This window comes from Botryllus schlosseri, chromosome 2 (assembly GCF_051294905.1).
Source record: "Botryllus schlosseri isolate E-star chromosome 2, Bs_hap1, whole genome shotgun sequence".
In the NCBI taxonomy this organism is placed as follows: Eukaryota; Metazoa; Chordata; class Ascidiacea; order Stolidobranchia; family Styelidae; genus Botryllus; species Botryllus schlosseri.
In genome coordinates this window covers 3,245,065-3,262,942 of record NC_137237.1, presented here as the reverse complement: position 1 = coordinate 3,262,942, position 17,878 = coordinate 3,245,065, and the positions used below count along the sequence as shown (strand labels likewise).

At 40.2% G+C, this 17,878-nt stretch overlaps 1 protein-coding gene across 1 annotated transcript; it reads right to left on the bottom strand.

The window, feature by feature from the left end:
- Positions 1-10,926: 10,926 nt before the first annotated feature.
- On the bottom strand, positions 10,927-16,827 carry LOC145433025 (charged multivesicular body protein 5-like). The gene is made up of 6 exons (XM_080309901.1): positions 16,669-16,827; positions 16,234-16,385; positions 15,557-15,722; positions 12,765-12,873; positions 12,029-12,138; positions 10,927-11,638 (listed from the first exon to the last, which is right to left on the bottom strand). The coding sequence occupies exons 1-6, from the start codon at positions 16,735-16,737 to the stop codon at positions 11,588-11,590; spliced, it is 657 nt and encodes a 218-aa protein (XP_080166027.1). The 5' UTR covers positions 16,738-16,827; the 3' UTR covers positions 10,927-11,587.
- Between the last annotated feature and the right edge of the window lie 1,051 nt (positions 16,828-17,878).

Sequence of the window (17,878 nt, the reverse complement as noted above, 5' to 3'; positions counted from 1 at the left end):
GAAAGTTATGACCGATTACCATTAAAGACTTATCAAATACCAATTTCGGATTATACACTGAGTTATAAATACGAGCTGGAGGTCAAAAATAATGAAGTGGAATGGTAGCACGTAGCAATTAGATATTTTAGCGATTTCGGTGTCTAATCCATTATATTACCCGATATGAGCTTAGCTTAACCGTGCCTGACTATAAAATAAATCAAATACCAATGGCGCGGGCCGCACGCCATTCAAACTTTGCATCTTAACGCGACAAAATGTTTCTCTATACGTGTCGCATATTTTCGGCAAGAGAATATTTCAACTGGGTACTTTTGGGCTGCCAAAAATGTGACAAGAGTGACAATCTACATAACGTTTCCTAATTGAGTAGGCCTATATTAGGGTTGCCATACGTCCGGAATTTCCCGGACATGTCCGGAATTTCACTGAAAAATCTGCGTCCGGGAGGAATTTCTAAAATATGCCTAAATGTCCGGAATTTTGAAGGCTTGAAGCAGGCTCAAAAGTTTTTCGTAAATCAACATAAACAATATTATTTTCAAGCAGATTCATGCTAATCAAAATCGTTCATCGCGCCCCGCGCGAGTTTGCAACGTATAAGGATATTAGTATGGGCTTCAGGCACCACCCTCGCCAAAAAATGCAATCAAAATAAATATAAATAACCATCATTTACTGAAATAAGTCTGATTGTAATCGCAATTATAAGCTAACGGTATTTTCCTAGAGTTGGTTAAGGCCGATTGGATGCTTCAATCACATACAATGGCTCCAAATCTTGGGGTCGTCCGCCTTTATCTGGAGATCGCGATGATGTTGAACGTAATCAGCTTCCTGTGCCGTGTGTAAGTTTGGGCAAGCTGATTTTTTTTAGTAATCAGCTTATCAAGTTTTGAGCTTTGCCACGGAACATTTTCAAGTTGGAGATGAGGTCGCGACTCGCGAGCATAGAAGGTTGGAAATCACCGGATGTGCAACCTGCTGGTGCATTTTATAGTAGCCTAATATATCGAAGAATCAATATATCGTTGACAGAATTCATACATAAAATATTGCAGCCAAATGCATATAGTAAGTGCCCAATAAGTTACATCGACTACGGAATGGTGGGCCCAAGATCAGTGCTTTTAGGGCGGTAAGAGGGGGGAGAAAAAATGTTGTTTCGGACCTGATTAAAACACATAAACAGCCGCACCGACCTAACTGTATAGCAGGGCTGTCAGACACAAGACTGACAGGCCAGGCACGGCCCGTCAGATGATTTCATCCGGCCCGTGGAGCAATGGAGCAATCTATTGCTAACCCTACTTTAACGCAGAGCGAATGTTTGTAGTTGTATAATTGTATATGTGACTCCAAGATGTATTATTGACTCCAAGAAGGTTGCGTTTACAATTCGCTGCGTGTTTCTTCTTTCGTTCGACGAACCGGCGTAACCGCGCCGTACGGCCTTGTTAGCTGACGTACCACGAAGCCTGTCTATTGGACACGTATTCGATGGATCACACTGACGAATATATTTTGTTTCTGTCTCCACGACTTGTAACTTTATTGAATCACGTACGACAAAGTAACGGACTTCCGAATCAGCGAAATATCAAGAATTGAATGACCGTCTCTCATAGCCTCGAGAGAGTACCTGCAGCAATTGTTATCTACGTTCACACGACAAAATATACGACTCACAAAGGTCTTATCAGGTTTTAGTTCAGGGAATTACGTAAGGTTTACCAACTCCTTATCGAATAATATTTAAATGGCGTTATACCAATATACTCCGTTAAAAGTTCCCCCTTCCCACCAAAATAACTTGGTGCAAAAAAAACGAGTATATTGGTCAAAATCTCAAACCTAGGGTCATACAACATATGGACTGGGGCTAATCATAGGGACTGGAGACAGGAAACGATTTTATATGCAGGGGCAAAAGTAAACTAATGAAACGAAATACCATACAAGCGTGGCAGCGTGGCAAGCGTGTCAAGCGTGTCAAGCGTGGCAAGCGGAAACCCTATTTTACATAACCATCTCGGATCGACTCGCAATATCATCGTTCCGTCCTACTGGCAACTGAAACTCAGATCAACAATAGTTAGCGCTCAAACAAAACAAAGAAATAAAATACATAATTAAACCATCACAAAAGCGTTACAACCGTGACATTACAGATCACTTCGCATGCACTAACATGATATCATCAATACAATAAAAGAAACATAATAATTAGCCCAAAAGCGATACCATAGAGACAACCACGATCTCATTGCCTGCAATAACATACCGTCATTAAACACAAATGCAGAACTAAAATATCAATAGCACAAAAGCGGGACAACGGTGACATTAAAGATCACATGCATGCAATAACAACAAAGTAATGAGCATGAATAATAAAGATCAACAACGAAAGTAACTAGAATACAAGTCATAGACAGAAAAAGTCTATGTGCACTGACGAATGCCACCAACGTGTACGCAAGGCCAACATCATAATTCATCCAGCAATCATGCTTCAAAACCCACAGAACATGCCATTCACTGTCATTCACTTACTTCTTCTACTTTCTCATCATTACTGTTAACCCGTCCAGCGGGAACAGCAATCATCCGTACCAAATCCGTGTTGCTCGTTTCGCGACTACGTAACAACAGAGGGCTTATGACAATCCAACAACCATTCTACAGTGCCCAACTCAACATGACGCACCGTTCGCGACCACAACCGGGCCTACACGAGACTAACATTTATTACTACAACGCATACTTCAGCAACGAGCTTCGGTGATCCCACGTTACATTCTACGACGGGGAGTCACAACATGATGCAGCAATCCTGCATTTACATAATATATCAATGCGCAAATCACGCTTTTCACTACGCATATCTTTACTTTACGCGATTCAACAATCGATGAAGCAGCAATCCTGCATTTATGCAACATATTAATGCACAAGGCATTTCTCATCACGCATATCTTTATTCTACGCGATTTAATGCAACACGTAATCATTCAAATGTCTTGGTCTAACAATTCGTCTCCCTCTGGACGTATATCTTGGACTTGACTCGGTGATATTTCTGCAATCACGAGATATTTTGGTCTTAGCATTATCGCGCACGCGGGATTCACGCCTACGAATTACGCGATAAACATCAACAGGTAAGCAATCAGATACACGCTCTCGAGACGCGCTACCAATACTACTCGGACAGCCGCTCTCGCTGTCATCACTACCAGAAGAAACTACACACGCGTTACCGCGGAGTTTAGTACAGCTTTGTCCGCATCAACGGGCGGAAACTGCTGCAAAACATCATCGAACGCGTCGTTATCTACATCAAATGGCGGAAGGTAACATCAGTCTGTTTATGCAGACTACTGAAATACAAATCAACAACACTAGGCGATCAAAAAAAAAACACAAACATCACTTAATACCTCAAAACAACACATACACGATATTACGGCAACATTAAAGGATACATTACATTAGGCATTCAGAAAACCGATAATATCACTCGCACAACAACTAATTAGCAAGATACTGCTATGGGTAGAAAAAAAATCGAATATTCACCTGCAATCATTTTATTCTAAATTGATATGAAACTTCCTAATTCATATCACGTAGCATTTAACATTGGTATATACCAACAGAACGAGAGTGTGCCCTATTTATTGTATTACATGCAAAGCAATGTTTGCAACTATCATGCACTACCGCGGTGCATATTTTCTCAATGATATACTCAACATAAGGGTATCGTCGTATGGCAGAGGCCTAATATCTCTTCATCAGGCTTGCAATATATCATTATTCATCACACATACATATCAAGCTATTCAGCTATTGGATGCATCATGGCATCGAATAAATAGGGTAGCCTTCTTGCCACGGGTTTACCCGCACACATCTCTTATCAAAACATCATGCTATATAAGCACCTGCGTCCTACAGCTCTAGCAGCGGAGGATTTGACTCGCAGGAAATGCGACCCCTATCTGGGTATAGAAACCAATGATTGCAAGTTACTTTACAAAACTATACTTTGCCAATATCCCAATAACAGTAACCAACTAACGTCGTAGTGTAAGAGAATAAAATCGATCTACCTTATTGTTCTAATCTGTGTGATGCATGCTTGGAGCACCACTGTCCGCACATCTGCTAAACTTCAGCGATTTCCGAGCATTTTCTGACACTGCAGACGTCTTCTTCATTGTTGTCTTTGTTACGGCGTATTGATCGTCGAAAGCACAACCCCGCTGCATTTCTTCCTGGCAATAACGTCTCGTCGTTTTCTCTGAATGCTCTTTCTCGCCGCTGTGCAAGGCGAATCTTTATATTGATCGTTTCCGTGGTCCGTTGCTCGGTCTTGCTATTTCTCGCCGTCGTGCAGGGCGAATCTTTATATTGTCTTCGGTCGGCCGGTCGTCGTGATTAATTAAATGTCGGGGTCACCATTTAACGCAGAGCGAATGTTTGTAGTTGTATAATTGTATATGTGACTCCAAGATGTATTATTGACTCCAAGAAGGTTGCGTTTACAATTCGCTGCGTGTTTCTTCTTTCGTTCGACGAACCGGCGTAACCGCGCCGTACGGCCTTGTTAGCTGACGTACCACGAAGCCTGTCTATTGGACACGTATTCGATGGATCACACTGACGAATATATTTTGTTTCTGTCTCCACGACTTGTAACTTTATTGAATCACGTACGACAAAGTAACGGACTTCCGAATCAGCGAAATATCAAGAATTGAATGACCGTCTCTCATAGCCTCGAGAGAGTACCTGCACCAATTGTTATCTACGTTCACACGACAAAATATACGACTCACAAAGGTCTTATCAGGTTTTAGTTCAGGGAATTACGTAAGGTTTACCAACTCCTTATCGAATAATATTTAAATGGCGTTATACCAATATACTCCGTTAAACCTAGCAAGTAGCAATCACCAGAGCTCACATTACAGATGGCGCAATTCATGACTTATGTTCCACTTCATTCCTCGATGGGCAATACTTTGCTAGTGTGACGTCATATTGACGGCAAATGTGTTACACCTCATTTTAAAATCCGCTAAGGGGCGCTAAAGAGTGTCCGTAATTTGCCTTACTAAAATATGGCAACCCTAGCCTATATGCAAAGAGGCTATATACTTCGGCCTCATTGTCAGCCTTTTCGATTCAAACCGTTATTTCTTAGATCCATAAGGCATATTATGCGTGGCATATGCAGGGTTGTAACCAAGTCACAAGTCAATCTCACTTTTATAGTTTTGACTCTCGAGTCAAGACGAGACAGCGACTAGAGGGTCGATTCCGAGTTATAGTGTTGTGACTCGAGTCCAAGTAATTGTGTTCACTGTTCAACCCACTTTTTTCAACTCTGCTCGAGTGATATAGAATGGCTCGCATTCATATTATCGTAATTTTCGTCAGTCCTAACAGTTTCTGGCCCTATTTCCAAGTACCAGGACTGATGAACGAAATACCAATAATGGGCGACTTTAGTATTCTTCGAAGTCAAAATGAAATGTCTGTCTTGGCCGTCATAGTCTCGAGTCATGCACATTGCACAACGACTCGAGTACAATTCGAGTCAATACACCAAATTGACTCGAGTCGATTCGAGTCATTTTACGCTTTTGAAAAAATGACTCGAGTCAAGACGAGTCACCAAAAATCGTGACTCGAGTCATTACATCCCTGGGCATATGACACGAACGTAAAAGGATATATAATATTAATTAAACTTGAAATAATTAAGCATATTCCGAGTTCAAAAACATCATTTTTTCTCTCTGCCGGCTTTGCGCCATCCTTCGGATGCTTTCACGCCCCCAACGGTGGCACGCAATGTTCCCTCTAATTTTTGACGAGTCTGGCACACTCACCAACTCACTGCGCAGAACCTTGGACAACAGTGCGTAACGACTAAAAAAAGGTGACCACTTCGGATTTTTTGTGCGCAACTTAGATTTTCTGTGCGCAGAGACCGTGTCAGCACTGCGCATTTGCGCACGTGCGCAGCTTAGAGGGGACATTGGTTTCACGCGCCATAGTTTGATAACCGCTGTTCTAATCAGGGCGGTAATTAGTATGGTATTTTACTTACAGATTTTCAGTTGCTAACAACAACACTCTTACAGACTCCAGGTGATGCCAGAATTTACTTTTTACGCGTCACTTTCCGTTGCTCCTGATATATGGCGCCTCCGGCCTTTAGCTGTTGCCGCTGGTAGCATGCTATAAATTCGGCCCAGCCTTCTACGCCACGGCTAGATCTGCAATGAGTGGTATCAAGGACAGACTGTTCGGCCCAAAAGATAAGGATCAATCATCGGCCAAGGATGATTTGAACAATGGAAGATGCATTTTTTGTGCTCAAGGAAATTTGTCAAGATGTCTCGCAGCCCCACGACCTGACCACAAACAGGATGTGACTATCACGATCAAGCCTCGGGTGCACTGGGACGACAATTTGGATGGAATGAAAGAGACCCATGCCGGCAAAGATGGCAAAAAACGTACAGTTACTCGTCGACATCCATTGATTCGACAGGGTTAGTTTCATGGCAGCAAGGTCTCCAGGGATTCTGAAAATTAACCTTATATTTGTCAAAATCTGTTGCAGCCCCACAAACCGAACACGAACATGATTAGGCTGACTTGATTAAGCCTCAACCCCCTGCCGCATTGCAATGTCCAGAGAATCAGAGGTCATATATCAAGATTCCTGACGGCAGTGTGGCATATCTGTAAATCATGATGGGTCGGTGTCTTTCGATCGCCTTGCTGATACAAGACATAAAGCCCCTGTTTGACGATATATGACCGTCTATGCCAGTGATTCCCGACCTTGTTCGAATAATCACCACCTTCTCCAGCTCAACTCAAATTTTCGCCCCACAATATTTACGGATCAAAAAAATAGGACATAAATACGGTAAATGTATTCATCTAACCCTGATCGCTGGTGAATTGACTCAAAAAAGGTCATTTTTTCGAGTAGGTGCTCTGAAAACCGGTTTGCGCGTCCATTTTCTGCTTAGTTATGACTAAGGCGATTTTTTTACATAAAGAAGGAAGATTTTGACCTAAATAATCAGAATTTTGACATTTTTTACCTTAAAAAACTCAATTTTGAACAAATTATGTAAAGTAGGTGTTTTCCCACATAATGTTAGAATTGTACTACTTATCTTCATTTCTGGTAGGAAATGTCTGACTTTACGAAGTAGTTTGACCTGAAAAAAAACTTATTTGACTTGGAAACTGACAAATTTTACATGAAAAACTGTTTTTACGGAATCTGGACCTATGAAGAATTGCAGTTTTTGACTTTGTAAACATTTGACAATTTTTTTGCCTAACGCAACAATTTTGACAAAATTTTGACTTATTTTGACATGTTTAAAAAAACGCCCTGGTTATGATCTTTTTTAAGTCAACTTTCGTGTCATATGCAGAATATGCAGTCTTCATGTGTATTTTCTGGCCGTTTTAATTAGATATATCTCACAGGACATTCTAACATTCTGACATTATTATTCATTTGTGAAACTGCAAATAATAATTGATGCAATGTTGGAAATATTAAATATAACACTTGTTGAAACGGAGTGGAGTTTGTACCTCGCACTGGTTAGTGGTTATACACAGATCAGTGGAACAGTATCCCGCCGGCCATCCGGCAGTCGACGAGCATGTCCACATTCAAGTCGAAATACAAGCAATTACTACTAAATAAATACAGTCCATCCTCAAGATTACCGGACCACGACTGACCTATCGATCTCGCTTCCTATGACATGCCGCCCTATTTCTTGTCGCTTCCTTTTTCTATACTATCTTCTTTACTTTCATTCAGTGTGCATGCCTCCTCTTTACATCGCCTAGGCCAAGGTGGGTATCTGATTCCATAGACAACTCCTAGTCGCTTCGACATCTTCCGTTTCTTTTCATTGTATCGCATTTTTTGTGGTGTATTGAACTGATAAAATTGCTAATAAACCAATGATGATGATGATGATGATCACATAGGTAGCCTAACTATGTTATTATAGAAAAGATTAGCACTGTATACGTGGCTTCGAACGAAGTTTAGTATTGCATCGATGTTTGAAGTCAGGACGAAACGTTCAGGAGCTCATTTGACAGACTTGAGACATAAATCGAGTTACAATATAGGTAGAGTGTGTTGGATTTCGAGCAGCCCAGGTGCAAGAAGTGAGGGACGGGTTAAGTCCGACCAATGTTTATGCAACTCCCGTCTCTTAAAACTCAAAATTGCGATCATAACTCGAAGTCGCACCAGCGCTCACTATTCACATAATCATGATTTGAAGCATCGACTCACTATTCTGTGAGCTAAACGAGCTCATAAGGCTACAGTAGCTCCTTATCGTGCCTGCCAGGAAAATTCTTTCGGACACTAATCACTTAATCAGAAATGACTCAACTTCCCGACGACACATAATCCTACATTGACTATGGTCTGATCAGAAGCGGTCAAGGTATGCTAACTGATTAGGTGAGCGTGGCAAGTGGAATTGAATAATTTGGCGACGTATTTGAGCCCAAGTGAAGCCCAATTTCAGAATCGTCGAATATGAATCAGTTTTTATATTTTTATTAATATTTTCATCATTTCCAAACATCACAAGACTGCGATACAATGAAAATATAGGAAGGAGTCGAAACAACTTGAAGTAGCCTTTAAGATCAGACACCCACCTTAGCCTAGGCCAGGGGTTCTCAGCCCTTTCTTGGCCGTGGCCCATTTTCCGGTTTGAAAATGTGCTGTGGACCACCTCTTATCTTGGAGTCATAATTCTGTCCAATGCGTGGTAGTCGACGACGCCGATATGCCTATTTATCTAAAATATGAGCATTTTTCTGTTAATTTACTGATGATTAGGGCGATTTTTTTTTTACCTAAAAAACAGGTGATTTTGACCTAAAAAATCTAAATTTTGACTTTTTTTGACCGAAAAAAACTGAAATTTGACCAAATGTTGACCTCACGTATGCAAATTAGGTGTTTTCGCACATAATGTTAAAATTGAACTACTTTCTTCATTTCTGGATGGAACTGTCTGTCCTTACAAAGTAGATTGGCCTGAAAAAACGTTTTTGACTCAAAAACAGACAAATTTTAACTAACGCTACAATTTTGACCTAATTTTGACTTTTTTTGACATGTAAAAAAAAAATCGCCTTACGATGATATTTAAATCTAGAATCCTAGGGACATGAAAATTTTCGAGTTGAATAAATATCCTCCAACAAACGACCAACGAAATAATCGTGGGCCCCTTCGAGCTCCCCCAATTGGGGGTTTGGGTGCGACAGTTACGGCCCTCGTAGGTCATAGGCTAAAACTCCTGTGTATATTATGATCGTCCGCTGCTCCATTCGCGTCGCGAAACGCTATGATAATATCCCCGCATCCACTGTGTGATTAGGGTTCTCGTTCCACTATTGTGGGAATAATATAATCATTCTTGGCCTGCTGGAAACAATTCATTAATGAATGGGGTGCTAGTACTACAGAGAAGTGGAGAAAGAGTTGTTTAATATGCATGCGGTACAATGTACATTGTATGTCTTGTACCAAACCAACTGAAGTTGCAATGTCAGAATATTCAATCCAATGATACAATCAATTCATGAGACTCATACATTATGTTCAATGATTTCCAGGCCGGACATTTTAAACCGACTTCAAAGATTAATGCGCTCCGCTAAATCCTCAATCAATTACGATTCGTTGCGGTGGTGCATTATACCTTCACCAGAAGTTGTCAATAATTTTCAATTATGGCTATTTTTGTCTTACAATAATACGACCTGCCGAAGTACAGTGAATCTATACATCAATTACACTTCATTCCGCGTTTATTGCACCCCCTTTCAACGGCGCCTGCGTATTCGACATATGACCCTGCCGGACTACTTGGTTACTTCCGCACTACCTTTCAGCTATCATATAGGCCTACTCGAAATTACTTTAGTTGCTGTTAGCCGTAGGTTGTCATAGCCAGTGGAAAAAGTCTCTGTTTGTCTCTCCCGTTTTCGACTTGTACAAGTACATGCTGACTCCATACGTGCCACTACGTCTAATCAAAGTCGGATGAAAAGTTTATGAATGTATTTCTAGCGTTTAACATAACAAATAAAATTTAACTTGCATTTATTCTAAAATTTTCTAAATAGCCTTGTGGTTGTGGCCCACCTCAAAATGCTCTGTGGCCCACCCTTTGAGAACCTCTGGACTGGAGTTATTGATTTCGGTTGTTTGCGGCAGTAAACGGCGGTATATGTGTTACCGTATGTATTTATTTGCGAATATCATCTTGATGCGGATTTTCAGGCGATTCGCTCCGTCCTAGATACCACTACTTATCGAGAGCTGTTTCTGTTATTTGATTTGATATTATCTCCGAAAAACGTTGGTAAGAAACTGACTGGAACGAAGTATTGAATTCTTAGTCTTACAATTCCCTATAGTATTGTATAGTATACTTATCTGGCTCAAATGACGTTATTCATTTTTTAAGATCTTGGAGACGATATATGGTAGAGTTCACAAAGCTTCAGATATGTAAATTGCACTTGTATGGAGAATTCGGAGAGACGGAAAAATTCCCATCGAAATGAAACCCAAACATCTACATCTGGAGCGTGCTCAAGTCTGTCCAACACTCAAGTATCATGTCTGGAATGTGTCTCTGTCTACGGCAGCCTCCCTTCCACGCCAGACCGATTTCTATATGCCAAATACATATATTTACGGAATTACTATATAACTCACAAGCAAACCAGTACAGAAAGCATGCGATCAATTCGTGACCGCCACTACATCGCAAATTACACCCATGCGGTCAGAAAACGCATGAGATCCCTAAATGCGACGTTCAAAGTCGGGTTATTAATCATGATGCAATCCATCACACGCCAAAAGCTCACGAAATATTGTGACCGTGTGCAGTGCGCACACAAACACAACAAAAATGACTGAGAAGGTCCAAAAGACTTTATACTGATCAGAGACAGAGTATTTGCAGCATCTCTCTCATACCCGACTGATATCGGATTTTTGGGACGTAAACGATAACTAGGTCTTCACCGATATCCATGACATATTCAGCCTGCGTTCAAAAGATATCACATCTAGCTCAAGGCACAATTTCAAAACTTCAGAGCAAGTATTTGAACAGCTTTACAGCCGTTGCTATGCTTGGACATGAAATAAACTAGACAGGGTCTATCTGGACAGCTGTAAGCCATCAGAAATACATCAATATTCCAAGTTCAGCTGTCGTGGATTATAGTTCTCTGACTACCTACTACGATTTCGTACCGCAGCAAAAACAGCTGATATTTTGAGCTCGAATGGCGACATCGACTTGATACCATCTGTCAGGCAATAGTCCAGATCAGATGTGGCAAAGCAAGTCAACGCGCGTCCGAGTTCGCATTCTGCAGTTCCAGTCTATACTTGTCTTGAGAAAAAAGTGCATCGAGATTGTACAAAGGAGTGGAATCAATCCGTAACCGGCACCGATTCCTACGACGGTATCTGCGGGAGTCCGAATTCGTCGACTGCAACGCCACCCTCCTGAAAATATTGATATAATAATCATGCGTCGCACATACTGCAGTACAATGCACGATGAAAAGAGGAGATCGCAACTTCATTGGCCAGAGTAGCATGGTTAACACATAGGAATTACTTTCGTGAGCTTTCTGCGTCGGGTGAGTGGTGAAGAAGCTAGCCGAATTCAACAATGCATCAGTGACTGACAGTGGATGAATAGTGTCGACAAAGTCGACAAAAAAAGTCAATAGTCATGCAGTATGCCTAATTCATTATCGAGAAAAGTTTCATGATATTTCGCGGTAGGATTTGATGAAGAAATCGCGATAGCATCATTCAAATGGCAACCGTGTTGCGGTATTATCATAGGCCTATTGAACATGGCTTTGAAATTTCAGGCAAGATACATACAGACTTAGCGCCAATGGGTTCGTTTTCCGGTACTTCTGGAGCAGACGACGCTTCGTCCAAATATGATGTGTCCTCATCCGCAAGAAAGTCGTCACCGAGCGCATCAAATTCTGAATATGTAATAACATCTCGATAACAGAGAGAGAGCGATATTTTCTTCGCCTGCACCATCGAGATGCTTTGAAGGTGGTGATGGAACCGGAAATGGACATGGACAGTTTTACATGGGTATTTGGCGTGCAGTTCATTATGACTATGCCCTGGAATGCGGTCTAGGCTACATGAGTGGTCGAAATGCGGCTGTGAATAGCAAAAAGGTTGGCTACCCCTGGTTTAGTGTGACAAATTTGTGTTGTACCATTGTATAACTTTTCATAGCGGTACTAGTGGCTGAAGAGCACCGGCCTATATGGTACGAGAAGCTCCACATCGAATTTGACCTCACATATATGAATTTCAATCAATACCTCATTAGAAAGAAGTGGTTCTCAAACTGGGGGGCGTGAAAGCCCCTGAAGGAGGGCGCAAAGCCGCAGTTGGGATTGCTAGCGTACTGATCGCTCTCTTCATTATTTTTGATATCACAATAAGGGGGGCGCAAACTTTTTGACCGTGACAAAGGGGGGCGTGTCAAAAAAAAACACTTTTATAAAGCATCAGTGCCATGACATCCCTGCCAAAACAAAGATTTTGCAGGCGACGCATTACCTACTCAAAGCAAACTTGACCCACTCACCGGCTTCCAGATCTTCCTCATCGACATCAGGCATCGCATAATTCCTCCCGAGTGACTCGTTAATTTCGTCCGCCATTTCAAGCATATCTGTCAAGTCATCTTGAAGATCCTGCATAGAATTACATCATGTTATGAAAACGACTTAACGCAGCAAAAAAATCATTAAGCAAGAATCTTTGAAGAAATGTGCGATCGGGATTCACAACTGTGTCAATTGTGCAGAATATCACACTTTGCAAATTCATGATATTAAAAATATATCAAATACCTGAAGAGGTTTAACCTATGTACTACCAAGATATACCAACAGTGGTTAACCAACAGAGAGGGGATCAAAGTAGTCAACGTTGATACTCAAATTGAAGTTTAAATACCCGTAAACCGGGGTAACTTTGGACTTAAGGGAAACTTTGGACACTAAGCAGTAAAAGATTTAAATGGTTATTGATGAAAAAGGGTTGCCGCTGGATGTCCAATTCTTTTTCATGAGGCAACAGTACTACAAGTAGTCTCTATAAAAGGTGGATTCATTTCACTACCAGATAAACTTGACCCAACATCGATAAATTAATGGAGGGGGTCAATTTCGTCAAAATTGATGACCAATAAACTTCTTACAGCCAAACATAGATAGCATGTGATTCATAGATTCAAAAGTTGGCATCAGATACCTGTAAGTAGTCTTAATCCATGGCCAAAATCTCAGTGGGCTCACCCTTAGATCAATACAAGAAAATGTGATGTCCAAAGTTACCCCGTCAAATTTTATCAGAACGGGGCAACTTTGGACAGTGACAAATGTGATATTTAGAGCTCTGGAAAGTGGCTGCTTCATCTGTGTCAAAGGGTATCGTCAACTATATTCCTTATGACCGGCTTGATGGCTTCTTGAAATGGAATGAGGAGGTTAATAAATTAAGAGTTTGCCAAAATATGAAAAAATGGGTAGGCAATGAGCTGAGAGACTATAATTGGGTGTAAGCTACTTGAAAAACTTATCACATACTCCTAAAGATGTGCCTGCTGAATATGGGATATCGTAAATTACGACAAATATATCCATCAGAGGACATAGGAAAGGGAAAATATATCTTTTCTAGAACAGTAATATATTCGAAATCGGCAATAAATCACGCTAACATACTTAATGTTTGCTGTCGATTGCTGACACTGCCAGTGGGACACCCCATTGTCACCATACGTTAATATAAGTCCCAATTGGCGAAGGCATGAGGGAAAATTGAGTAAAGGGATGAATAAGGGGGCATTAGCCTTCATAAACTACCTATTTTTTTTTTGGGGGGGGGGGGGGATTAGGTAAAAATCATGCAATAGGCCAGACATATACTATTTTGTTTCAGTTTTAGTCACTGCTCTCATCAACTCTTGCCAAATAAGCCTCATTTACGAGGTTTCATAAACAATAGAGGGTAAAGGCATGCAAAAAACTACATTGTCCAAAGTTACCCCACATGCAGGGGTAACTTTGGACACGGATAATTTACAAAAATAAGGTACTTATTTATGACCATGAAGATTTTGGATTAGTTAATTCTAATCTCTGCTCCATGACTCCAAAAAAACACAAAACTTGCCTCCCCTACACCCTAGCATTTCCAAGATACAAAGCGGAATTGTTGAGAATTGTCCAATGTTACCCCGGTTTACAGTACCGCAGTAAATTTTTACTCAATTACAAGTGGAAGTACCGGTAGCCGTTTCCACGACATGACAAAAATACTTCTTAGTGAAAGTAGAAATTAAGGTACCTTGAAAGTTGAAAGTACTCAAGTACGCAGTTTCCAAAATTAGATTTAATCAAGAGATCCCATGCATGCTTTTAGCAGTAAATGAGTGGGGTGGCTACTTCAAAAAGAGTGCAAGATTGTTTTCAAGGCCTACGCATAATGACTTTGACTACAAATAGGAACAAAATCAAAAGATATCTAGTTACTGTGATACAGTGGCTATTTATATGACAATTTCACTCACAAAATGGATGTAAATTTTTTGACAAACTACTTTCTAGATAAATTGAATAGTAGGCTTACATTCTTAGTGAAATGAACCCGAATATTTCCGGCTGACACTCGTCAGGGGTAATCGTCGGCAACCAGTAGAGGATTGGAATGAACATTGTATATCAACAACCGTATCACAAAATATGTGAAACATCCATCTTAAGGAAACTCACATTCACAGGTCAATCAATACCTATGTCGGAGTTCATTTAGTCCTACACGCAGAAAAATCAACCTCATAGGCACCCTCTCGTACGTAGAGCGTTGGTATTATGTTCATTGTTCAGGTAACAAACTGAGTTAAGAGCTTGATAACATCCGTAAAATATGACGATCGTTGATATAGCCTACAACTATTTCCAATTCTCTACTACTTGCTGACGATTCCCCAGACGTGTGTCAGTCAAAAATATTTGGGTTCATTTCAATATGAATATTGACGTTCTGTACCTCAAAGAAGCTCTTTCATTTACAAGCTACATTGTACTTTTGTACATTCAATTGTATATTGAAGTTCTGTATCTCCAAGAAGCTCTTCAAAAACCATAAAGTGTAGAGAGTATGTATTTTTTCTGACGAAACAGAAGTGGAAATGGAAGTATATATGGTAGTCTAAAAATATAGCCACTTGACTACAGTATGTAGTGTAAGTAGGCAAAAACTACTAAGTTCTCCGAAACAGTAGAAGTACGATAATTTGTTACTGACCACAACCGAACATAATCACCACAAAATCATGATATATGCAAGAACATTGGAATGATACATCACCTCAATTTTATCAATGTTAACTTTTTTGTACTCTTTCTTCATTTCCTTCAAGCCTGTTTTCATCGCCGTAACTGTGGTCTGCGTGTCTTTCAAATTGTTGACGGTAAAGTTGACTTGTTCCATGTTAAAAGATTGCTGCATCAAATTGTCTCGTTGCCCTTCATACCTGGAAATACACAGTCGGAGGTGGTTGTTTATCTTGGTAAAACTTGTGAATGATGCTGTTCTATTCAAGTGCACGTGGTAGCGATTTTCAATTCATGATCAGAACAAGTAAATTCAAATCGTTACCGTGTATGCTATAATATATAGGATGATGCATCCAAGATCATATTTTTGATGGCCTAGGCATCTATAAAAAACTATCTGCAATTATGTACCGTACATCTAATTGACACACAACCAGTAGGCCTACTCAACTTGGAATTGAATCAGTCAAACAAGACCTACCGGTAATAGATTTTGCCCAGCTGAGAAATGGTCATATTGTGATCGACTCACTACGGTCAGATTGTACAGATATGTAAGGCGATCAAGGTTACCATCGTACTATCAGCACTCCACATGGATTACCAATATTCAAACTAATTGCAATGTGTTGTACACACTTTACAATCAACAATGATGACATACAAGGTGAACTGTCAAACAAATATAAATATAGTTTTAAATCATACATTTTCTTCTGCTTCAAAATTTTGAGAGCCTTCTGTTTCATCATATTCTTCGACGGCCCATTTCTCATTTTTCTCATCTGATTTTTGATTTTTACAAGCTCGGCGTCCAACTTTGCAATTTTCTTGTCAATGGATTCTCCCCGGCCGTCAACCTATCAGAAACGGAAGCATGTTATAATACTAGCATAATATATTGGACATTGCATGAACATTATTGTCTCAACTGGAGGATTGATACATTTTCTCTAATCAATTGCGTTATGGGGGTGATGGATGAGGATGACTATGTAAACCATAAACCCTCCCAATACCCACCTAGTGAAAACATTCAGGATGTAGGCCTAATCTAATACAATATCCCAACATGACCACAGTCCATAATATATTATTTCACATCTAGTAGCCTAGTGAGGTTAACAATTATAGCTTACTCACATTTGAAATACAGTCGGTCAGATTTGGAGCCGGCTGCTTTGGCTTCGATCTCCCGAATAGTCGATCCATTCCTTATTAATATTCCGGAATTATCAAGAGTATACGAAATTTAAAAGTACCCACTGTAGTAGTATACCGGTAGTAATTCTATAAAAGAACATTCGTTTAATTTCAATGGAAAACTGTGGTACCGATCAGATATGTTGAAGAAGCCAACGGTAGCACCGAGCAAAGCTCAGTAAATAGCAATACCGCAATGCTAGAGCGTCCAGCTTTTACTAGTAGATCTTCTTGACTTCCACCTTATCTGCTTCCGTGTAGGACAATACTGAATAAAATCGCGAACAAGAATAAAAGCCGATTCCAGATCAAAAACAATAAATAGTTGTGACAGATGGTCATTGACGCGTGACATCACGTGATTTTGATGACGCAAAGTCATATGCCAATCCCGTGATCGTTCATAAGTAGGCTTACCATACGTCCTCTTGAGGATTTGTCCTCTTTTTTGACTTTTTTGAAAGTGTCCTCGGAGGACGCCCTTTTGTCCTCTTTTTTGAGATTTTGTCCTCTTTTTTGAAAATTTAGGCAGATTTAGAGCAGATTTAGAGGATTTGTCCTCTTTATTGACTTTTTTGTGATTTTGTCCTCTTTTTTGAAAATTTAGGCAGATTTCGAGCAAATTGCGAGTGATATGCCGCATATTAGCACAGAAGTGAAGCTCTGGCGGGTATATCGGAGTGAAAAACGGTGATTTTAGCTCTGAGCAAAAAGATGACCTTTTTTTTCAGTCATCCACCTGGCAATGTGGAGTTAAGAACGATATTTTGAGTTCTGAGCAGAAGTGATGACCTTTTTTTTTTAGTCAACCGATCACAAAGTGGGAAAATCTAACCGGTTTTTGAGAATTTTACTCCGGTTTTGCAAGTTGCAAATTTCTGAAAAAGTGTCCTCTTTTTTGATTTCCAAAATATGGTAAGCCTATATTCAATCTTTTCCAGTGCCCGGCACTGCTGCATCCTGCATCCTCTGTTTATGTAGTATAATGCATTTTAACTGAATCACCCTATAATAATATGCGTTTGAGGTATGAATTGAAAGGGGTAGACTTAAGGTTACCATATTTTGGAATCGGGATAGGAGGACACTTTTTCAAAATTTTCAAACTTAAAATACCGGAGGAAAATCTTGAAAAAATGGTAAATTTTAT

What these genes read in the sequence shown, in the direction of transcription:
- LOC145433025 (XM_080309901.1), bottom strand. Translation starts at nt 16,737, where the DNA reads ATGGATCGACTATTCGGGAGATCGAAGCCAAAGCAGCCGGCTCCAAAT. An exon ending in ATTTTGAAGCAGAAGAAAAT is followed by an intron (nt 15,723 to 16,233) that starts GTATGATTTAAA and finishes GTGTATTTCCAG; the next exon opens with GTATGAAGGGCAACGAGACA. An exon ending in AACCCATTGGCGCTAAGTCT is followed by an intron (nt 11,639 to 12,028) that starts GTATGTATCTTG and finishes CAATATTTTCAG; the next exon opens with GAGGGTGGCGTTGCAGTCGA.